The sequence below is a fragment of the Mastigoproctus giganteus genome, chromosome 1 (assembly GCF_048544385.1).
Source record: "Mastigoproctus giganteus isolate SK-2022 chromosome 1, ASM4854438v1, whole genome shotgun sequence".
In the NCBI taxonomy this organism is placed as follows: Eukaryota; Metazoa; Arthropoda; class Arachnida; order Uropygi; family Thelyphonidae; genus Mastigoproctus; species Mastigoproctus giganteus.
Window position 1 is genome coordinate 204614743 of NC_143575.1, and position 25877 is coordinate 204640619.

The 25877-nt window shown below is 32.5% G+C and overlaps 1 protein-coding gene across 1 annotated transcript in view; it reads left to right on the forward strand.

Moving 5' to 3' along the window:
- The window catches only part of LOC150091459 (pre-mRNA-processing factor 17), a 176578-nt gene extending 160994 nt beyond the window's left edge, over positions 1 to 15584 (forward strand). The window contains exons 11-13 of the mRNA XM_090368490.1: positions 1978 to 2078; positions 14679 to 14722; positions 15251 to 15584. Coding sequence (XP_090224616.1) covers positions 1978 to 2078; positions 14679 to 14722; positions 15251 to 15428 — 323 coding nt within the window. The 3' untranslated portion in view covers positions 15429 to 15584. The remainder of the gene's footprint in view (positions 1 to 1977; positions 2079 to 14678; positions 14723 to 15250) is intronic.
- Positions 15585 to 25877: the final 10293 nt, after the last annotated feature.

A 25877-nucleotide genomic window follows, 5' to 3' on the forward strand; every position in this document is an offset into this window, starting at 1 on the left:
TTACAAATGATCTATTATGTTTAACCAATTTCTGAACGCATATAAATATTCAACATTGGAAACATTGTTAACCAATGAAATTCAAACACTAACTGATAGATTTTCAAATAGTCTGTTCTCTTCTATTATTGACCAGATTAAAATACAAGCTAAAATAAGTTGCAAATAAAAACTTTAGTTCATAGCAATAATCCCAAGAAATACTTTATTTCTGTTCTGTACATCGAGCATTGGCACAAACAACTTAACAGACTTTTCGGGATACGGAATTTAAAATTGTGTCTAGAACCACTCATAAACTATAGACTGAACTAAACAATCGAACAATACTTTCGTCATTTTCGGCGCAAATTAACAACACGGTATACAACATTTCATGTAAGGAATGTGATTCATCGTAACAAGGGTCGACAAGATGTATGATTAATACGAGAATGAGACAACATTTAGCTTCAGTGCATGCGGCTAGAGCAGGTGCATTGGAATTAACGTTCCAGGCAGTGACAATGAGAATCGCACCTTTTTATTTGATAAGTCAAAAATATTTAGTATACAGAGGAATTACACTAAATTATTAATCGCGGAAACACTGGAAATCAAATTACATAAGAATTCCATTAATGTACATCGCCCATTTCTCATAATCAGATTCGTGGTCGTTTGTGCACATGTGCCAGGATATTAAATAATCTTGAAGGGTTTAAGAAATTACCACTATGTTACTGCTATCCTGTGACCAAAACAGACCGTCGAAAAGCCCTGGTCAGCTTTAGGAAGAGAAGTTATTCAAAATTCGGTTGAATTATTTTAGCTAATTTAAAGATTTTAACTTTTATATGATGCGATCATTTTAATGATTTTATTATTAGACAAGATATCTTCTGACACTCAGGGTTATGTGGTGGTGGTATGATGTGTTGGTGGTCGGATTGGGAGATCTTGACTATTGATCGTTGATACGTCGGACCATTCGTATGTATGTGAGGGAAGGAAGCCATTGAGAAATAATTTTACATCTGATTGAATTTAGGAGGGTGTTGTAGTGAAGCGTTCTACAAAAAAGCATTGAGGTAAATTCCTCTATTTCTATATATTCAAGGACTAGGCATCTGCAAGGAGACTTGATTGAAGTGTATAGGGCTATAATATAGTGAGTAAACTAAATGATAATGACATCCTTATTCTTTCTTGGATGACATACACTGAAATGGGAAAAGGGTAGTTGTAGGATAAAAAAATATTAGTAAATAGTAAATTCTGTATAAGCTAGGAACTTTTGGAACATATCATTTATTAGTAGTAGATTACAATAGTAAATCTAAATACATTTTTTACTAATAGCAAGTAACATCCTTAAGGTTTATCAAGGTGCATTATAGCAACAGTCATAATGGCTTGGTTTTCAGTGAGCCAAAATAATGTATACCAGTATAATTATGAACTTGGTGAATACTTTGAATCTGTAGTGCTTCGCATTCCATTCCAATCCTGTCCTATCCTATCATCCTGGACGTTTGGTTAGTATTTAAAATTCACATTCAGTTATATGTAAGTGAAGTAGTCTATTTTGATTTAGGGTGTCTAAAAAGCATGGTACCCTAAATTTATTTGAAGCTTTATTATCACTATAAATACCCAGGAATGAGCATCATCTAATCAAAATGACAGGTAAGATTAACACTTAGGAAAATATTTTCAGTTTTTGTAAAGTTTCTGCAGCAGGATTGTATGTTTTTCTGTTCTTCAACAAATGAAAACTTAATAAATGAACATTGATATTCAGAAAATAACTTTGTTACTTTCTGAAACATTTATCTAGAAACATTTTACTCTGGTATACACCATTATTGATTTTATTTGTCAGATAACCTTGTATGATTGGCACATAGGTAGTTTATAATTTAGACCTGCTTACACACACACACTTTATCTAAACTGTAAACTAGGTACTTTCATTTTCATGTTTTTACTTAACAGGGAAATGGCTAGCATGTCAGTCAATGGATAATAAAATTATGGTCTTCTCAGCACTGAATAGGTTTAAATTAAACAGAAAGAAGACATTTACAGGACACATGGTAATGTTATTTATATGTATATATATAATTACTATAGTAAGAGTATAATAGGTATTATATAGGTATTCAAAGTGTATTAAAACATAGGCATAAAAAATTTCAGCCGGCCATAAGGTCAAAAGAACCTATAAAGACTAAGATAGCCTGTGTTGGTCTACATTGCCATACCCTAGAAGTAAACATATAATATGGATACATTGAATGGATCTTTTTTTAAAGTATCTGTATATCAATAATTAGCTACATAATTATTATTGTATTTATTCTATATTTATATTATATTATTGCTAATTATATGTTTATTTCTAGAGTATGGCACTGTACTGTACAACTTTTACATTTATCCCAATTTTTCATAATAGATTAAATACATATATACAGGGTGTCTCAAAAATATTGGTACAAATGTTTAGGGGAGGTAGGTAACATCTAAAGGAATGTGAATCGCATAGGAACCCATAACTGGAAACATCACCGTAAGTCGGTACACGGCACTGTTCATCAGTTTGCGAGAGGGAAAATTTCTGGTTTATTCATTCAAGCAGTAGTTTCCGCACGAAGAGCATGCATCGATGTACGAACTGTGAGCTGGCAGACATGCACCTAGTGTATGGATTAGCAGAGGGCAATGGACGAGCCGCTCAACAAATTTATGGAGAACGCTTCCCAGACAGACCCAGATGTACCGGACCACCATTTGTTTGCACGTGTGCATCAAAATTTGTGCGATTATGGGTCATTTAGAGGTAACAGGAGTAGTGCAGGCAAACCATGTTCGACGCGAACTCCCGCCATGGAAGAAAGTGTGTTGATTGCCGTCCAGAATAATCCATCCTACTACCAGCACACGTGCCGTTGCCTCTGCCTTAGGAGTGTCTCGTTGCAGTGTACAGCTTGTCTGGCACGACGATTCCTTACACCCCTTTCATCTCCAAAGGGTTCAGTTACTGCTCCCCCAAGATCATCTTGTGCAGTGGTTTCTCCAAGAAAGTGTTCAAGATTGAATTTTCCAGCCTATATTTTGGTCATGGATGAGGCTTATTTCACTCGGGAAGGCTTATTCAATCAGCACAATGCTCATGTGTGGGCTCACAACAACCCACACGGTGTGCACCCCCATGCAGCACAACATCGCTTCGCAATGTGTGGCCAGGTATGGTCGGTGACTGCTTAGTCAGCCCATACCTGTTACCATCCAGCATGAACTCCGCTAAATATCGGATCTTTCTTGAACAAGTTCTACCAGGGTTACTTGACGATGTTCCAGCAAATGTGAGATGCAACATTTAGTTTCAACATGATGGGGTGCCTACCCATTATGGAAGGTGTGTTCATGACCATTTGAACAGGTGTTTTGGGCGTCAATGGATTGACCGTGGTGGACCCGTTGCCTGGCCCCCACGCTTACCTGATTTATCGAGCCTTGATTTCTTTCTGTGGGGGACCTCAAATCTATCATGTATGAATCGCTTGTGGAGACGGAAATGGATCTTGTGGCGAGACTCGTCAGCGCTGCTGCTACTGTGTGTCAAAGAAACTCCAGGTGTGTTCAGCCATGTCCGCCAATCCATTCTGCGTCGGTGTCATGCATGCATCGCGTCTCATGGTGGAACCTTCAAGCATCTGTTGTAACATCATGAAATGCATCCATCTCGTACTCCATTGGTAATATTTTTTATGTCAAATAAATGTTTGCCACTAATTACTGTATTGTGTCATTTCTGCTTCTTGTGCCTCTGCTACTACTTTCCCGTGATGTTTCTGGTTATGGGTTCCTATGCGATTCACATTCCTTTAGATGTTACTTACCTCCCCTAAACGTTTGTACCAATATTTTTGAGACACCCTGTATAAAATGTAGTTTTTATTGAAATATGTATATCTAATATTAAATTAGATTTTCAGGTGGTCCTCAGACTTCAAGGTCATGTTCCTATATATCAGGGGTGGCCAACTTAATTTGTGATACGATCTACTTTTTTTCTTCAAAATGTGCCACGAACTACCATCTCAAGAAGTTCATTGCACATTGTTAAAAAAGTTAATCAACATATATTGAAAAATGCTGTTTATAAATTTTAAAATTAAATACAATTCAGAATTCTTATTTTAAATTCATACATATTTAAAATTTTAATTTATGCGAAGTTTGTGTCTTCATGTCATCTGCCAAGCTTTCAAAATCGGGGATATACTGTGATAAGGCCAACTGTAAAGAATCTTCTGTATGCAAGTCCGTAAGAGTAGAGCAATTCTTCGTCTTTGTTTGTTTCAAATACGAAAAGGCCGATTCACATAGATAGGTGGAAACAAAACAGGAATTTAAAAGTTCACTGCATTTTTGACATCTGAGTACTTTTCTCGGCAAATGTATCATCAAAAGTCTTTTTCAGATGATCTGGCTTTTAGGAAGATATCGTTTCTCAATGTAATCATTTCATTTTTTCAAGTAATATTTTCTCCATGTGAAAAAGCTTAGATTTTTTCTGCAATTTGTTTCGTATCTAAGTCAACATTAAATGGATAAGAAATATATTGAACAATGTCTTCAACTATTTTAAAATCACTGAATCTGGTTTCAAAATCATCCACAACTTTCTCAATTTCAGTAACATATTTCTCACTATTAAATTCAAAAACAGGATATTTTTGCAAATGATCTTGCACATTTGCAAAATGATCAATTTTTTTTTTCTTTGAGATCCTTAGCCATTGCTAAAAATTGATATTTACGTATATGCAGAAATACACTAATCATGTCACCCACATTTTTATTTTCTTCTCATAATTCCAAATTCAGATCACTTAATTTACTGGTAAAACCTGCCAAAATAGCCAGATCACACAACCACTCTGTATCGTGTAGCTGCTGATAATCATCTCCCCTTTGATCAACATTTTTTTTTGTTTCATTCAGCAAATTTCGAAATCTCTGTAGAAACTTACTCTGACTCAGCCACTTCACATCTGTGTGTAAAATCAGATCTGGTTCATTTTCATCGAGTTGCATTTTGAAAAGTCTCCTTTGAAGAGATTGTCCTCTGATGGAATTCACGATTTTGAAAGCTATGTCCATAACACTTTTAGTATTCAATCTTTTGCTGGCTAACACTTCTTGATGGATGATACAGTGGTAACTCAAAAAATCAGGGAATTCATCATCCTTTTGGCACAATGCGATGAATCATTAAGATGCCGCATCATTGCTTTGGCTCAATCTATTGTTATTGATACGAGCTTAAATAGTGTTGTTTTTTTTTTTTTTAAATAAAATTTTTGAATGCGTTAAAAATATCAAGGCTTGTAGTTCTTTCTTTTAATGAAACCATACCTAGCAGTTGTTCTCTAGTGGTAGAATCATCGAAAACCATATGAATAAAAACGAGCAATTGAGCTGTATCACTGATGCCCGTAGATTCATCCACTTGTAAAGAAAAGGACACACAATTAGCAACAAGCACGCATTTGTTCACTCACATTTTTACGTTGCATTGCAGTATTTTGAGATAATTGCAGATCTTGAAGAGCACTTTTAATTTCATTTTTGTTCTTAAAATTTTCAAAAAGAGAATCCGTTATTTCTAAAAATGCATCTTTGATGAATCTAAAAATGTGTCTTTGACCATCAGAAAATGGTTTGCATTTTTTTTTTCAAGCATGACACTACACTTTAAATGATGCTACAGTTTTTGCTTTGGATTGTAAGTTAGTTGTCATGAATAAATTTTGTTGCGCGAATCTGAATTTAAGTTCTTTTAATTTATTTTTTCTAAGGTCACTATTAGGCCGAACATCCGATTGGTATTTACCATGGAGTGCATTGAAGTGCCTTTCTAAATTTCCTTTTTTGGGTATAGTCACGAAAGCGTTGCAAATCAAACAACATTTTTCTTTTATCATTATAAAAAGGTATTCTAGTTCCCACTCTTGATGAAAATGATACGTTTTACTTTTTTTCCTAGCATTCATTTTAAATCAAAGGGTATTAAATTAATGTATAAGTACTGTCCAGTTATTAATATTAAGTTAGCTAAATAAGAGTTCGACACATACACTATCCTCTCCACAACGTAATTGCTTAAATTTTCACATGATTCAACAGATTTGTAATAATAATATTTGTATTATGCAACAATAACATTTAGATTTTATTTATTTTTTATATAAATTTAAAATTCGTTGTGATTGACCGAAATTAAAGCTGCAATCGACTTTTTGGCCACCCCTGCTATATATGTTGGTATGTCAACAAGGTTCTGATATGAAATTTTTATAGATGTGAATATAAATATCATGTTTAATGAATTAAAAGTCAGACATAAGGTATGAGATGGTGTCATTATATGTATTATAATTAGTTTGACAATTTTATAATTATTTATTATAATTAGTTTGAAATTTACTCTTTGCAAAGAGTAAATTTTTTAGTTTGGAAAGAGCATTAACTCTTTCCAAGTGCTTGCATGCTCACGGTGGTAAGTTTTCCACTACCGGACAGCTCTGTTGAGTAAATTTGTTTCTGAAATTTTAAAACATTGTAAGAATAAAAACTTTCTACATAAATGCTCCTAAATATTAATTTTTTCTTATTTTGATTTGAATGCCCAACATTGAGGTGAAATTATTGCCAAAAAATAAATCAGAATTTAAAAAAAAAAAATTAAAAATCATTAAAAATTTGTTTCATAGTCATTTTATTATTTATTATTATTATTTTTTTGTGGTACAGTAATATCTTCTATCTGTTTATTTATCACTGTGTTCAGTTTCTTCAGCTCTAGATCTGAATTCCAAAGAATTTTGGCATATTTTAAACTCAAATTGGACAAAAAAAGCCAACAAGTGTGAACTCTTCCTTGAAGGCTATTTTTATGTTGCTGTCTATCAAAATTGTGTTCTACTATTAGTTAAAAGTACAAATAAGAGATGACAGCAAGTATTGGAAGATATCAAGATAACATGTTAATAGACACATTAAGTACAACATATTTAAAATGACCAAAAAACTCAGAGCTCAGAGCCCACACAACAAAAAACAAATTTACATATACACTTCTGAATGAAGAAAAATTAGAATTTTACTTTTTGAACAAAGATATAAAATTTTGCTTTTTTGAAGAAATTGGTCAGAGTGACTAGTAGTGATTGTTGAAGCACATTGTGAAAAAGCTTTATCAAAGAGGTAAGAAGTTTGAATGCTACAAGTGCTTCAAAGGTGGGCATGATATCATTGAGATATGCAAGATCTTGTGCATTAAAGCATTATTGGGTGGACTGTCAAATAAGTATTTAAGTTACATCCTCTAAAATTGGAAATTTTAAGGTCAAGCCATCATATCTAAGATATTTTAAACATGGAAAGATTATGCAACTTTTTTTTTTTCTTAAGTTTAACAGCAAATCAGATAGGAACAAGAATTAGACTTTCAAAACAACTGGTTGAAATTTGTGATTATAATCCAGAATATCAAAAATAATAGTGGTGGGAGGTGACATATGGTGTTATCTTTACAACTTTCAGACTCATTACTCCTCTAAATGGAAGTCTTCCAGCAAGGGAAAAATCAGATTTACAAATCTGAAGGTAGAGTTATGAAATTTTCTGACTATTACCTCATAATTCATTATGAATTTATATTAGATGGTCATACTAATAAGATTATGTACTAAGAGAAGTAATTAAGCACTCATGAGATGCAATTAGAGAGAACAGACTTGAAATGTGCAGAAGGAAGCATGATAATACTTCCTATGCCCACTAAAAGGGGGGGAAAGTACTTTTTGTAATTAATATATAGCCGGGTGGGTAAAGTGCCTGCCTGGCAACCCAAAGGTCGCAGGTTCGAATCCCGCCTTGGACTTGGATCAGAGTAGAAAATGCAAAAACCTTGGGAGGTGCAATATGGCCACAGAAGCCGATGCGCAACAACTATTAAAAAAAATAAAATAAAAGAATAATATATATAACCAGTGGTAAAAATATTATTTTATTAGCTCTATGTATCAAGGTCATTATTCTGAGAATTTAAATATGTAATTATCTGCACTACCTTATATGGCACAAAAAATCATTTATTTGTAGAACTTGTATTTGCAAAATATGCATTTCATTATTTATGAATTCTTAAAAGTGCCTAGTTTTCTTGTTATTTCTTTTTTATTTAAATATAATTATTCTTTCTGAAACAAATATTTTTGAATAATATTTTTTGAAATCTATGGAGCTATTTTATAATTACTCATTTATTTTTTTAAAGATTTGTGATCAGTGTAAGTGTTGTCTGTAATAATATGGATATACAATATGCATTTGTTACAGACAAAGTAACAATGGTAATAAATATATAAAAGCATACATTTCCATCAGTTTTCTTTATCAAATTATAATTGCTAACATCAAAATTAATTTTTTCATCTAAATTAGTTAACATATACAGATATCCTTCACTTTTACATTAGATTGTAATAATTATTGGAAGAGCAGCATTATATTTTTATACACTTTTAATATTCTTTGGTTTAAAGGAAATTAAAAACACTGGTATGCCATGTGATAGAGTTTTAAATGTTTATTGAAGTGAATTGCATCAATTTACACTCAATATTCTGGTGGCATTTTGAAGCTCAACTAAACCCCATCATCAGGCCTATAGGGGAAGTTAAAACATCCAATTCAAAATAGAAATCAAGAAAGAAATCACATTAGCAATTGTAAGGTTACAACAGGATTGTATTATTAAGTTACATTAATGTATTTTAATATAATATTGGCATTAAGTTAAGATTAATTACTTTAAATTAAATTCTTTACAAAATTACAAAGAATGTTTTATGAGATAATATAATATTGGCATTAAGTTAAGATTAATTACTTTAAATTAAATTCTTTACAAAATTACAAAGAATGTTTTATGAGAAATTGTCCACAAGGAATATTGAGAAGCTTTGAATTAAATTTGGAAAGCACTTGGTGTTATAGAAAGGAGATGCACAGAAAACAGAAAATTATGGTAAGTTAACTATGAAAGGGGTGAAATATGGAAGTAAAATTTAAAGAAAGATTATCAAATAAGTAAGATTGTGGAAAGACTTACTTGAATTCTGGAGAGAGAGAGAGAGAGAGAGAGAGAACACTTGAAGATGATGATAGACTGGGATAGCTGAACTGGTGAGGTTGAAAGGAGCCTATTTCAACCTGTGATGCTACATGTTCCAAAAAGTAATAATGGAAAAGGTGAAGATACAGCTACAGTCTTCTGATCAATAACCTGCCTATCTGATTTGTCTTAATTCCTTGGTTATTTTTGAAGTGTGTCTGAGTTCAAATGTTTCTCTGTAATCCATATAAATACATCCTTGATTCCTTATTTTCATAGAATTTGGTTTGTACCCTAATTATTAGGCTTCACCTCCACAATCTTCACTCCAAAACATTTTCCTTTGTCCCCAAGCTATTTATCAAGTGGATATCATCCATCTTAGCCTGAAGCTCTTTTCATGTAGCAAATCCCTTTACCCTTTGGTTGAAGTCCACCCTATTAAAGGTAGGCCATAATTCTTAATTCTGATTAATCACACCCTCTGTTGCATCCCACCAGTTCAACTATCTGAGTCTAGCAGTCTACTTCTAGTGTTCTCTCTCTCTCTCTCTCTCTCTCTCTGCACCTCCTGTCTATAACACCAGGTGGTCTTTGTGCTTTCCAAATTTAAATTCAGATCTCAATATTCCTTGTGGACAATTTCTCTTAAAATACTCTTTGTAATTTTGTAAAGAATTTAATTTGAAGTAATTTTCTTAACTTAATGCCAATATTGTATTAAAATTCATTAATGTAACTTCATAATGCAATTGTATTGTAACCCTACAATTTCTAATTTGATTTCTTTCATGTTTTGGCACCTCCATAGCCAGGTGGGCAGGAGCAGCAGTGCATAGCACACGTTTCTTGATTAGACCAGGGTTCGAGCCCGTGACCACCAAATACGGAAAGGTCAGGGAATGACCACCGCATATCCCCGGAGCAATATGGCCTTAGTTGCTAATGCTCCTAAAAACCAAATAACAACAACTTTCATGTTTTAACTTCCCCCATAGGTCTGATGGCAGTGTTTAGTTGAGTCTCAAAACATCGCCGAAGTATTAAGCGTAAATTGATGTGGTTCACTTCTACCACGTCGTATAAAACTTCTATCACGTGTTATAACAGTGTTTTTAATTTCCTTCAAATCCTAGTTAATGGCTAACCATGTACATTCCCCACCCCCTTCCCCACAATATTCTTTGGGTTCACTGCTAATGCAAAATGAATGTTAATATAATAATAAGAAGAAAATGGGATATTTTTTCCTGTTATTCCTTTCAAAATATCCTGCCGGCACCCATGGTCATGCCTAATGTACTTGTCAAAGAAATTTGTGAAAGTACAGCTAATAACAAATACCTGTATAATTAGTTTTAGTTATGCTAATGATATTTATGAAAAATTTTATGCAGCTGCCTTAAAATACATTACTCTAAATTTTCATATTCCGAAAGCATTCTTATTTTAAGTTTTTTATCTTAGCATTTCCATGCTATACCTATAATTATTGCTCCAATGTCCTATACAAATACCAAAATTCACCTTGAAAAATTACCAGTTAAATGCAGTATAATAAAGTAAAATTAATTAAGCTCTTTTTATTTGCCGATCGTATTTTAAAACTGTTTGTTTCTATAACAAAAAACATGATCTTCAAATTGAAAGAGGTATTTGTCGTTAAAATTTTAATTTTTTATATTTTTTGTATACAAAATTAATCTAATATGGTAAATTTTTACTTACTAAAAAACTAATAAATATATTAATATATTTTTACAATATAGTAGATGCTGTCAGGATTTTGGGCCAGACCCCTGTGCATATATATTAAGTCCTAACATAGATTGGGGAACTGATTTCAGACTTTAAAATAATCTCTCAAAAGGGGTGCTGGTTCAGTAGTAGAATGTTTTAGAAGAGAATTATGAAAGAACATGATAGCATTAATTCCCTCTTGCAGTTAGGCTGTACTTGAAAAAATGTACAAGTTCTAATCTTTGATGAGTGTTCAATGAAACTGTTTGCTCAACCATAGTATTTAGTTCCTCTTCATTCCTGTATATCTTGCAGCATGCAATGCCTGCATCCACCTTGGCAGAGTTTTCAAAACATATTTCCTTCCAAGTTTAGGTGATAACAGATATCCTCAATTTCTTTACTATTACTGAACTGTTCTTTGAGGATAACAGAGGAAGAAGTATGCATAGCTTTATTTGTTGCATCATTCAAGGTAACAGATCCAGTATGTTTGAAGCAGTGCAATCACTTTTTCATCATCCTCATCCCATGCTGAAACAAAATTCCATTGGCTGCAGCATATCAGTCTCACATTGTGTATTGTTTCTGAGACAGCACAATTTTGTTTAATAGAATTCTTTGATAGTTTTTCTTAACGCACTGGATTACACCTTGTCAAGTGGTTGAAGAACTGATGTCATATTTGGTGGCAGGTACTCAGCAGTGATTGCAAGTAGGCCATTCACTTGGCAATGAGGGGTGCATTATCTACAAACAAAAATTTTTCTATTCTCCTTTCCCCTCATCTTGTGAGCTAAGTCTTTAATCCATTCTTAGATTTTTGATGTCATCCAGTCCTTTTGGTTTGCTCGATACATATTCACCAGTGCCCTTCAAACCTTTAAAGCATCAGGCTTTACTAATGATTAAAAGAGAGAAAGCTTCTCTGTGGCAGATATGTTAGCCACTAGGAGAATGGCAATCCATTATTTTGCCTTTTTTCCACCACTACACTTCTCACCTTCAAACGTAAGCATTTTGCACTGTATAAACTTAAAATGTCTGGTTATATAACCAGATATTTTAAGTATTATGTATAAACTTAAAATGTCTGGTTATACAACCAGACATTTTAAGTTTATACAGTGCAAAATGCTTACGTCAACAAATTACACTTCTACACCTCAAACGACCACTACACTTATCACCTTCAAATGTAAGCATTTCACACTGTATAAACTTAAAATGTCTGGTTGTATGCCAACAAAAAAAAAAAAAAAATATATATGATTCTCCTTGCATTCCTTTTTTAGCTTCACTGTTGATTTGAGGCACTTTTGCCTGACTTTTTTGAAAGACAGCCCATGATAAGTCTTAAATTTCTGGAATCATCGATCAAAAGACAATCTGCAATATTTATCTGATATGCAAGTGATTCAGCCTTAGTTTTTGAAAGATTTAATTCTACCGACATGTTTTTTGCATACATCATCATCTTACCTGGTGCAACAGATTTCTTTAAACTTTGTCTTTTTTTTTTTTTTTTTTATCTTTCAGAATGGTGAACAGTGTACTCTTAGTAATGCCAAACTGTTTAGCAGTAATGTTGGTCATGCATACCATTATCTACAACTTGTAAAATCTTACATTTTATCTGTGATAGACAAAGCTACCTGCTTCAAAGGAGCCATATCAATAAACATAGTCTATACATTATGTATAATGAAATGAACTTCTAATTGAAATTAATTTTGTTTGCACCAACAAGTAATTTTTCAGTCAGCCTGCAAGCTCATTGTTAGCTTTCAATAAATTAACATTCTTTCATTCTGAAATGTGAATATTGTAATAATAAAAGTAAAAAACAAGATAGTGGTAGAAAGTTTTGGGTTGTTATACAGAATTTGTTGGTCTTTCAAGATTGTTATAACAAATGTAAAATAGCATTAGGTTTAATGGGAAATCAGCCTACCATGTGGTTGTTATAATGTGTTGGAACAAAAGAAGGGTTGCTATAAAGAACTTCAACTATAATTAGATTTATAATGCATTAAAATACCATTTCAGAGAAAATGACTTCCAGAATGAACTACAGTATTTAATTAGTGTATTTTCAAAGAGGAAATATCTGTTGCAACCCATATTTATAGGCAAAACACACAGAAAAGTTTTTACATTTTTATTCTTACAATCTATACAGTATTAATAAATCTATACTTATACTCAGGTTTACAATACAATAGCGTTTCAGAGAAAATTACTCCAGAATGAGCTACAGTGCTTAACTATTGTACTTCCCAAGAGGAAATATCTTTTACAACTTATTCAAATATAATATCAGTAAAAAATAGGTAAAAAAAAAAAAAAAAAACACCTGCACTGAAGCATCCCATCACATGAAATCAGTTGATGGATCCAGAAAAAAATGACAGGAGGGGCACCATTTTCTGCACTAGAATGGCAATCACATTAGTATAGTGTTGACAACTGTAGTCAGTTGAAAATAGCTGAGAGACAATGCAAAAATTGATAAAATCCTATGTTAACAGTGAAAATTTTTTTTTTTTTTTTTTTTTTTTGTAGCTAAAGGGAATTTAAATGAGTGTGTATATTTTCCAAAAAAATGGCAGGAGGGACATGTGCCCCTACCCTGAATCCGCCACTGCACACACTATTATAGTGATTCTCCTATATCAGTCAATTAGCCCTTCAACTTTAAAGCATGTTTTCTAGTACTATCATCCTAATTTTTTTCTTGTATGGTACATTCACTGCATATTTTAACGATTATAAAGACACCCTTGAATACGGAATTCAAGATAACAATAATGTAGTTTATCTAATTCAAAATCAGCAAACCTGTAATGCCCTTTATACTGCTGTAAAATATGGATCTACCAAAATATAAAATACCAGAGCTTACTATTGCCAAAAATCAGTTTTCATACAAGTTATTCTGACACTGAACTCAGCCAGCCAGCATACACATTATTTTTCCTATAATCCTTCAAGTAGGCAGCCAAGATTCTGATAAAACTTAATTCTGAGTATAGGTTACTTACATATGAAACTCTGGCTATCAGATGGTTTCATCAACATTCATAATTGAATGTTAAGCTGCCATCCAGTTTTTCATAAATATGGCAGTTGAATAATATTAAACTTCCATAATTTTCACATGCATTGTAGGAACTATAACGGAATCAACTGACAACACATTCAAAAATCCCGTGTTAGGACTCTTGGTTCTTTTTGTATTCTTATATGTTTTTAGTTTGCATTATGAAGAATGAGGAAAGAATGCACTTTTTTCTCAAGGAATTTGCAGCTTAAGTTCTGTTAGTTCTATCCATGTATTTTTAATTTTTCTGGTACCACAATGAAGTAACTACATGGTCAGATGGTAAGTCTTGAGAAAATAAGCTAAGCTAATTCCTGAGATTGTCATAATATTCCAAAACTAGCTTAGCTTATTTTCTCAGGATATATGGCTACCCTTGCAGCTAATTCATTTCACCCTAAGGCTATATAATTTTACATTCTTATATCAAAGTCTGACATACTCAATTTTTGAGCATAATATATCCAACGTTTCTTAAAGTTCTAATCTCAGGAAATTTTTGGCTCTCCAAAATGTCAAAGTTCTGGTGTAACTAATCCCCTCCTCTTACTTTCACTGCCTATACAATATATATTACTTTAAATAATATAATTGGGAAAAAAAAATTTTTTATGCCAATTTGAAAGGTTTCCTCAATTCTGTTTTTTTTCTCCTCAATAGGTAGCAGGATATGCTTGTACATTGGATTTTTCTCCTGATATGAGGTATGCATGTAGTCCATATTTATTATTAATTTTGTAATGAATATTTAACCAACATCAGTAGTTGCCATACAAGACCAATGAAATTCACATTTGGATTTGTGTGGCAACTGCTGAAGCCTTTTCTTTGATTGCAACCTGATGTATAATAGTCTAAAGATTTTGCCTATGTTTGATTTAAAATACCATTCACAGTTTTTTAATATTCAAGCTTCTCTTACTTTTTTTTAGCTATAAAAATATTATTTTTATGAATGTGAATAGAAAAACTAGAAAATATATCAGAAATTTCAACTCTGAATATTTTCACTTTATTATTTCACACCACCTGAGAATGAGCTTGCAGATTATATCAGTTACTTATTAATAGAACAACATTTTTCTGAACTGCTATAATGTAGAAAGCTTCTGGCTTAATTGCAATTGTATGGTAAGTTTTCTTCACAGATAGATATATAACTACAACAAACTAGATGACATTATTTCTTGATAACTGTATTGATATAGTGCTTTGTATTTTCTTTCTTTTAGCTATCTCATATCTGGAGATGCAGATGGCAAAGTACATATTTGGGACTGGAAAACTACAAAACTGTATAGCAAATTTAAAGCACATGATAATGTGTGTGCTGCAGTGTTATGGCATCCTCATGAGACTTCAAAAGTAGCCTCTGCTGGATGGGATGGAGTTATTAAATACTGGGACTAAAACATTTTACTGCAAATAAATCTCTCAGAAAAAGAGTACTGAATTCATTATCTCTGTGCTTAATATGAAGATTCTGTTCTCCTACTCATAGAAGCTTGTTGTTGATATTTTTATTTACTGATAGCCAGTTTCCATACAAGCTTAATTTACTATTCATTTTATAATTTAAAATTAGTTATGTTTGCAGGGAAAAAAAAAAATTATGAAAGAGATCATATAATTATTTGTGAAGTTTGAATTATGATTGGTCTTATTCTGAATGGTTACTGTAAACCTTTTTAGTTCAGATACTGCTGCTTCTGAAAGTATCACTTATGACGATATTACAACACAGTAGATACCATTTGTTATAAGTAATTTGTCACTATTATGATGTATTCATATAGTGGGAGCATGAAAGGTAATACATATGTCAAAAGCTTTCAAAAACTCAAAAGTGCTGCTAATAATTTTTATTTAATGAAACACTGTTTCTGAATATTATGTTGATATTTTTACTTATACTATTTAAAACAAAATTTTAATGTAATTCCAGTTAATAAAATTGAAACTAATATTATAGGGCAACTGAATAAATTATACAGTTAATGTAAATAGGTATCACATCCCTTCATAGGGGTAGTATTGCTATGAGGTATTCACGTGTACTTAATACCTGTGCACTAATACTGTTAAAAAAAGAAAGGGGGGGAAAAAAAAAGTTGAATATTTTCTTTATTATAGTTGCATATTAGTGAGTAATCGTATCTATTTCACGTGAGTGACAATAGATTTTAATCTAAATTTATTTGAGACTGTATTATTGAAACTGCTACGTTGAACTTAGTTTTACAGAGTGCAGTTTATTTCTCCTGTAGTGGGAGGTAGGGAAGGAAGAATTTAAAGCAATAATAAAATTAAGAAAAATTCTCAAATGGTAACAAAGCATTAACTTTCTCTGTATATATTTCAAACTTTCCTACTTCATATATCATCAGAACTGCAATCATGTATAAAAAAATTTCCAAAAATTAGTCTTATAAAAGTAGTGGCAATTTTTTCCCCCCTCTAACTTTACTGAAAGCTGAGAAGTGCAGTGTGATTTAAGAGATTTTGTAAATACGTTTTCATTACAATGCTTTTATATTGAAGACTATAAGACAAATATCTAGTGTTCAGACAATATTTTGATACAATTTTCTACTTGAAAGATAAGACATTTATCCATATTTAAAAATACTATATGCATTTCAGTATACAATATACAACTGGCTTATGAGCCAGTTATTGATTCATTAACTCTGAAATAAAGAATAAATGTGTATGTTCTATTTTGTAGTAAAGTAATGAATTGAGTATAGCAACTACAATATTCATTATAAATTTAATGTAATTTCTTGTTAAGGTTTTATACTATATGCTACAGTGTAGTGATATACTATGAACTTAAGGTTGTACCATTTTGTATAAATGTAAATTTTTGCTGAGAAGTAATGTACATATTCGTTTTAAATAAGGAAAAAATAAATGAAATTTATTAGAGTTAAGCATTACATTCTTTTGTCTATGTTATTGATATAGTGTCATTTCCCATTTGGAATTTCTTACATTCAAGGACTATGTTATAAGATTTCAATTTAAAACATTCTTAGCAGGTCATATTGCATCATGATATATCAACAGGGGGAAAAAATGCAGCATTCTGTGCTGTTAGTCACTTTTTAGGGTCCGTAGTCTAATGAAGGACCCGTATGTTACTCAGTTGTGTCTGTCTGTCTGTCTGTTCGTCTGTCACAGCATTGTATCTCTGGAACCACTCAACCTATTGACTTGAAATTTTGCATGGATTTGTACATCATGTGGGCCAACATAATGCCATATTGATCTTTGTTGACAAAAATGTCAACAACCTATAGCTTATTATGCACTATTGGAAAGAGCTCAAAGCTTAGGTTTAAAATATAATTTAAAAATATTTTTAAATGGCAGCGCCAGACAGGAAAATAATTTGTGCCCCCCCTACTTCCGTCGCTAATGGAGCTAAAAATTTAAAAATCAGATTAGCTATGTGTTATTCGATGCTTATCAAGGGAAAACTATTCTGATTGAAATCTATCATTTACTTTTTGTGTTAAATAAACAAAACTATTTTTTGTTGCACTTCTTTGTACTAAGTAACTCTCCTTTTGATGACAAAAAGGGTACTAAATAGTTAGTTACTATAAAGGTCATAAATTTTGTGATGAGAAGTATTTTTTAACAATTTTCAAAGCTGGAGGTACTCAGAGAGCTGGTGTTGGGGAGGCTGCGTTGGGTCTTGCACAGCCCTCACCTGCCAGTTGCTTCTCCCCCAAGACTAATCGCTTCTCCAGGAAGAAGTCGGAGTCGCTTCTCCCACCCTTGTCATTAACAACTGGAAAGACTGAAATAGACGTTTTCGTTAGTTCCTCAGTTTTAGTCCAAACCGGGGGGGGGGGGGGTACTAGAAACTTTTTTCAGTTACCATAAAGCTCTCTATTTGAGATACTACACTAACAACTATTTATGACTACAGACACGGACCCTTCATCCTGAGTGCCTGGCGCTCAGTAGTTGACCAATTTTTTTTCCTTTGATATTACTGCATATTCTTTCTGAAAACTTCATTAGGGAGAAGTTAAATTCAGCTTTTCCAAGCCTCAAAATTTTAAAAGTTAGACCTATAATTCCTTGTTTACATTTGGAAGAGAAGTACTGTATATGAAAATGTGTTTCATTTTATCAGTAGGTTCCTTCAAGTTAAGACTGGGGGAAAAATAGAGGAAGGATACTGGTGTAAAACCAAAAAATGATGTAAAAAGTGATTTTTATCATTCTTTTCTATACTATTTCTATACTTTACAGATTAAGGAGAATGGGCTAGAACAACATGTACAATTTTTAATCTTTGGTCCATATAACAAATTTTATGTGGACCAGCAAATGTCCTTTACACTTTTTGAATTATATTAAAATGATAAAATTTATTTACTGTTATGAAAGCTTTATTGGCATGGATTCAAGCAGATATTATCCAAAGAAATATTTCTTATAAAAAAAAATAGAACCAGTTTGCTGATCTTTGATCAATGCACAGATCACTTGTGAAATGCTTGAAGACTACAGGTTAAGAAACAAAGCATTTATTTATCAAATTGACTATACACATACATTAATATCTAATGTAATGGATCTGCAATTAGTTTTGTAAGAAATTTTATTAGAAATTCATTAAATCTTACATGATTCTAGTATATGAAAACCAATAATACACAGTTTGGACAATTTGATTTCTTAAAGAAGTCAAATGCAATGATAAATTTCCTATTAAAAAAATATTTAGCATATTTTAACATATGGAAGAAAACAATCTGCTTGATACAGTTAGAAAGACTAGAATATAAATTTCACACTAAAGAATTTTTTATGCTTCATTATGTTGAAGGGAAAAAAAAATCACATCCAAAATCAATAACATGACTAGAAATAAAGGTGAAGAATAACATTAATTCTAAAAAATCTTGTTACCTCATAAGAAATATCACACAAACAAACATATCACAACAGCTTTTAGACAGCAGAAGGAAAAAATTATAGGTCACAGGCTAGTAATTGTGATAATTGAAACTACCATACATGCACTTGTTATAAATTACCATTAGATTATAAGGGCTTCACTACAATAGAAATCAGGATTGAAAAGAATTAATATCCCTGTGTTAGGTGTAATGCATGAGTAAGATAATACACAGCAGACAAGTCAGAAATATCATAGTTACTAATGTTTGTTTCATGGAGTGAAAAATTGCTGCTTATTATTTGTTAGTGAACTGAGTAGTAGTAGCAGGAAGCGATATACTTGCATACCCACCAACTTTTAGAAATCATAACTTTCAGCTGTAAAAAGTTCAAAAACTTTCTTGAAATGTGCATCTTAATGAGAATTGTAATAACAGACACTAAATTAGGCCAATCATCAGATTACACCAGCAACATTGATAAGGAAATAAAAACATTCAGAAATATGAATAATTCAGTGTTGCCCATTGCTTGTAATATTCACAGCTTATAAAATTAAATCTGTGTCAAGATTTGTGTCTTGTTTAATTGTTGAACCTGCTGAGGTTGGTAATAATTACATGCTACTCCTAATCACCAACTAGACTGTAATTGGGATATCTCATAATATAAAAATCCTTTAAACTGTCTGAAATAAAACTGTATAAATTATGTACATTTAAAATTCTAAAATTAACCTAGTGAAGCTTTCAGTAAAGAAGTTTGTCTTTCTTAACATTATCTGTTTCGAGCAGGTAGCCTCTTAAGGATACCAGCAAGATATGGGAGGTAGCCACACTATGCATCATCAATAACATAATGCAACAATCTGTATAATAATTTGCTTATGTCCCTTTGTCTAGGATGCTCTTTGAATTTGAATAACTCAGAGACTAAACAAGCTTTTGACCTAGCAGTAAAATTAAGAAGAGAAAAAAAAGAAATCCAAAAAATTTTCCAATTGATTTTCAAATCCCAAGCATTGATTTAGCTACCACTGAAACTAACTTGCCATTTACTTTGAAGAGAAGGCAATTTCTTAGCTTTTGTCATCACAATCAACAAATTTCAGAGTCAGGCTTTCAACAATGTTGCTGTTTTTGCTCCTGGACAACTTTACGGATTAAGGTTCAGATAATTTTTGTGCAGTAATTGCAATTTTTGTGCAGTAATTGCAAAGAACAGTATAGTCACGTGTAAAAATTTACCAAACTGCCAAAAAGTAATTACAAATGGAGCTAGCAAGGGCTCCATTTGTAATTACTTTGATATTAATCTTTACTTCTTCTCTGAAACAGTTTTGGCAAAATATCCATCATGGTTACTCTAGTTCAATGAATAACAGGCTTCCTCTTTCATTCATAGCAACTTTTTATTGTGTTTTATCTCATCACAGCATGGTTGACATTTCTCACACTTGGATGTGCACTGTCTCTAACCATCGGCAATATCTTTCTTCATACTCAATCATTGCTACCAAATTGAGATTTATTTCATATCCTTTTTTGCCGTATATGTTCAGCAGTAGGTACAATAAATCTTGTAAATCATCCCACTCTTGGGCATTTCTGGGTGGGGGATTTGATCAAAGAAAATATAGCCTGCAGTTTCTTGCCTTGCATGACTGTATTCTATATTATATTGCTTTAATATAACTTAGCCTGGTTGGTGAGACAGAAGTAACATAGTATAAATTTTTTAATATTATTATCCAAATGCCATTGGTGAATACAGTTTGACTGTTTACAGGGATAAAAAAAAAAACAACCCCACTTCTATAGTTCAATTCAGGCACATTTGTAAAGAAATGAAAGTGTTTTTGAATTTTAAGCTACCAAATTTTGTACTCAAATTGACTATTATTAGTGTACCTGTTTGTGGCACAACAAAGACATCTTATAATGTCTGAGTTGATGAATGATTTTTAGATCATTAAGTGGTAAAAAATGCTTTGAATGAAAAATAATACTTTCCCCACCCATAAAATATCTAACACCTAATCCATGGAGAAAAGATAATATATATTTAAAAAATATATTTAAAAGCAAATAGAATTAACCATTTACAAGCAAATGGCTCACTCAAACCTGATACATCGCTATTATTTAAGACACAGAAACTAAAAGCAAATAAAGGGATTAATATCCTTGTGTGAAACATGGCAACTTTTAAATACACTGATAAATAAAAATAGCACATATGCATATTTTAAAAAGAAAAGAAAAGCAAATTTTATAGAAAATGAGAAAAGACAGATATTGGAAACCTGACAAATCTAAAAAAGTTGGTAGGTAAGTAATAGTATATAAAAGCATCAGATATTGCACTTTTAATCCAGCCATCATTTTGAAACCAAACTAATTTTAAATGCATATTAATATGCTGTGTATGTTATAATTAATTCTATTGTAAGGTTAAAAACAGTGGTTCTGATTTACAGGACACTACCCTCCAAAAAAGTATTGGACTTTCTTGGATAAACAAGTGACTCACACTTCTATATAAAGTTGATATATAAGCTACGAGTTAGTTGTTCTCGTGGAATATAGAGCCAAGCTGACTTATTTTGAGAAGGTACGAGTGTTCGATTTCACAATACTAGCTTGTCAGTTCCTGCAGTTTCTGAGAGCTTGCCAGGTCAACCTTTGGCGATGTTATCATGAAATGGAAGTGCACTGGTACCACCACAATCTAGAAATGCACAAGTGGATCATTGTTGTTGGAGGTTTACAGTAAGTAAAGGCCATCATGTACTAAACAGTGGTGGAAGGTAACAGGTGAAGACCAAAGAAGCTAACTCCAAATGACTAGGGGTATTTGGAAGGGTTGTACAACTATCTCTTCAGATTACTTGGAAGAGGGGTTATGTGATTTTTCATCCAAATGAAAATGAACTAAAGTAACCTATGTAAATCTACCATGTGAGAGATTAATCTGTTTTATTGAAAATGTTGCAATTAAATTGAATACACCTCATTTTAGATTAGACATAATAAACAGTTTGGCTACATTTTAAGAAGTCATTCTTCCTCAACATCTAGCTCCTGGACAGGTGTGGAATGAACTACAGGACTTAAAAAAAAAAAAAAGGAACCATGACAATAGCATGATTTGCAGAAATCTTAATAGATATTCCTGAAAATCAACCAAGAGTTTAAGGGGTTGACCTGTATAGACACACTAATTTTGGAGCTCCATTGCCATGGGAGAGTCACATAAGCCAAACATCAACCACAATCAGTCGTCTCATATAGTGCAATAAACACTGTAATTGATCCACAAAGAAGTCGAAGTTTGTCTTATGGATAATGGACCTTGCTACATCCTGTTTTGATCAGATATGTGTGTATGGACATCTGCTATTCAAGTACACTTTGTTAGCAGTGAAATTCACAAGAATGAAGTTATGGTGTGTGGCTGTTTTATGGCCTTTGGTAGTATGTGTGGAATCATCAATACAATGCCTGCCTTAAAATTTTAACCAATTCCATGCTCACTATGACATGGCAGTTCTTTAGTGAAGACTATGCCATATACCACCTGGTTCAAGGATATGAATGTACAAAAGTTGGGATGGTCAGCAAAGAGTCCTGATTTGAACCCTATGGGATGAATTGCAACATTAAACAAGGCTATACCAACATGTCCCACATCAGTAACTCAATTGGTCACTATTCTGCAGGAGGACTTACCAGCTGTGGTCTATTGTTTGTTGTTGGAAAGCCTTCCCAGGAGGGAAGACCATTAAATCAAATGGCAGTGACATCAATTTGAAATCGACATGTTTCTAGATACTTTTTCTGGTGGGTAGTGTAAGTTTAAGAATTTCCAAAGAATGTCAACGTGATCAATTTATGAGTATATCCCATTTTAAAAATTTTAACGAATTAGTTCAATAAATAGCTTTGATCAGCTGAAAAAAAAAGAGTAAAATTTCTTTGGGCATCTAATAGAAAAGAAACAGTAGTTTACAATTGTACCTCCTTAATATTTCAATTACAGCAATGCCTTGATTAAATGCAATTTGCTTGGAAACCAATTTGTAAAGTACTTAACTACAAAATTAGGAACAAGTTGCAAACATTTTTTTTAAACTGTTTTCACAATGTTTATCTGATAATATAATGATTTCCATACCTATAACTCATTTGTACACACACTACTGAATGTTCCTACTATTATATGTTGATGGCTAGAGCAGGAACAACTCGTGCAACTAAGTAACAGCATTCTACAGTAAGTCTGGCTGTTCACAGGGAGGAGGGGGGAACCATGCAACCCTGGTTCAAAACTGCTAAATCAGCCACATTATCAAGAAAACTTTCTACCATAGTGATGGTAAGAACTTTATAGACTTTATTTTCTTTGGTTGGCAGCATGAACTGAAAGTGTCATTGATTATTGACGCGCAAGAACTGAATATAGGTCTTTTCCATACAGTATGGAAAAACAGCAGTGATACCTACTGTGCTAGTCACAAGGGCCACTTATAAGTGTTAATGTATGTTTTATATCTTCTTTCTATTTACAGTATTTCTTTACAACTATTTACAATAATATTTAAATTATGTTATGATATTTACAACATATAAAATGTAATAAAAATATGTCTAGTAAGATTGGAGCTTATTTTTCACCGGATGGAACATATCCCTATACTTTATATTATAAATGGCATTTATAACACAGCCTCCATCAGGAATGTATTTATAAAAATCAAGGCATTGCTGTATATTTTTCACTGGCATAGTACATGAGGAAAATGATTTTCTGGGTTCTACTTTTACAAAATTCACAGATAGGAATTTATTGAAGCTATATCACAGCCTACTGCCACTTTAAATATCCTGAGCCTACACCTATGTGAAATCAAAGACTTACATCTTTCAGCTTTGCAAAAATTTGAAGAACTTTTTAAGCATACTCAAGTCCAATAAAGCACCATAATATTTAATTCTGTTGCTTAATCTTTACTTATAAATACAGAATCTTTAATTTAAAATAAAGGTGGGTGTCAGCAGTTAGCATACAGGTTGCTGCTAATTTCTCATGTAAAGACAAATGTAATAAATTCTTCAGATCCTATATCATTTGTTTCAGAGAGAAAAATCTTTTTGCAGTCTATAGGATGTCATGTAAAAGACAAAGTCATTTTATTTTCTTGATACAGCTTATAGAAGCAATAAAGCTAAAATAAAAGTGTGTTGTCACTCCTAAAAAAAAATAGGAGATGGCAGTACACCTCTCATTACATTATGCTCTTTTATTAGAAATGCAACTTGTAATGAAACCATCAAGCATACTTAAAAAGTATGCTTGGTGGTAAATCAAAGCCTCTGTGAATTTTACTCTCACTACGAATAGCATTATGACTGCATTTTATTTCTTAACATAGCCTATAATGAAAATGAAAATTCCCCCCCCCCTTTAAAATTTAAGATCATTCATCTACAGTATATGGTAGTATTTGATGTGCACTATTTTCTTTGAAGAGTGCACAGTTGAAAAGACAAAAGACTTTTAAAAGATATTAATCTCATATTTTGAAATTGCCCTAACAAGTTGGGAAATGTCGCATTGTATTTTTGTATATAATGACTTAAACATACTAAAATAAACTTTATGTACAACAAAAGAGGATCAGTTACATAAGAATTTTAAAAAAATATGAAAACAAAAACATACTGTAAAACAGGAGTCACAAAGGATATTAGGCAGGCGAAGTGAGATTATGAGAAACCTTTGGCAAAGGATGTAAAGAAAAACAGCAAGGACTTCTTTACTTATGTAAACTCTAGAAGGAAAGGGATGAATCAGATTGGTCCACTTGATAACGATGGTTCGACTGTTGATCCTGCTCAGGTAGCTGACAAACTGAATGGGTATTTTGCATCTACATTCACACATGAGGAATTCTGTAGAGAAGTGGAGGCCAGATGTTTATCAAACTAATAGGGAGCCAAATGACTGTAATAACTGAGAGGAACATGGAGGAGAAATTGTTGAAGCTAAACATAAGAAAGGCACCTGGGGTGGATGGGATCTATCCAGTTATATGAAGGGATGCCGCAAAGGAAGTAAGCAAACCCTTAAATATAATTATGAGAGCATCACTGGATTCAGGAGAGGTCCCCAAAGACTGAGAAATGCAAATATATTCACAAAGGAGGATCAAAGCATGACACGAGTAATTACAGACCTGTTGGTTTAACTTCTGTATTGCCAATGCGCCAATAAAAAACCAAAAACAAACAAACAAACAAACTTCTGTACCGGGAAAAATAATGGAGTTACTGGTTAAAGCATTGCAGGATTATCTATACAAGACTGCAGTTATAGTTCAGACAGAGAATGGATTTGTTAAGGGGAAATCTTGTCTGACCAATTTGATTGGATACTATGATGTCACAATGGAACTGGATGCAAAAAATAATTTTGATATTGTATACTTGGATTTCAGTAAAGCTGATACTGTTGCACATAGAAGGCTGCTGTACAAATTGGAGCAGTATGGCATTAAGGGAAAGTTGCTGCTATGGATAAAAGGATGGTTGAGTGGGAAAAGACAGAGTAGTCATCATGGACTAATGTTATTAGTGGGGTCTCCAAGGTTTAGTGTTGGGACCATTATTGTTTTCTGTATTTATCAATGATATTGATGAAGGTATATCAGGCTTAATGTCCATGTGTTCAGACAATATGAAGGTTGGCAGGATTGTTAATGACAGTAATGATGGTATGCGGCTGCAACAGGATCTGGAAACTTTAGGCAGATAGGCTGAGAGGTGGAAACTGAAGTTTAACATTGACAAATGCAAAGTACTGCATATGCAGTAACCCCAGAGTAACGTACCAACTGTGTGGTACTACACTCAGGGTAGTGGAAAAAGAAAA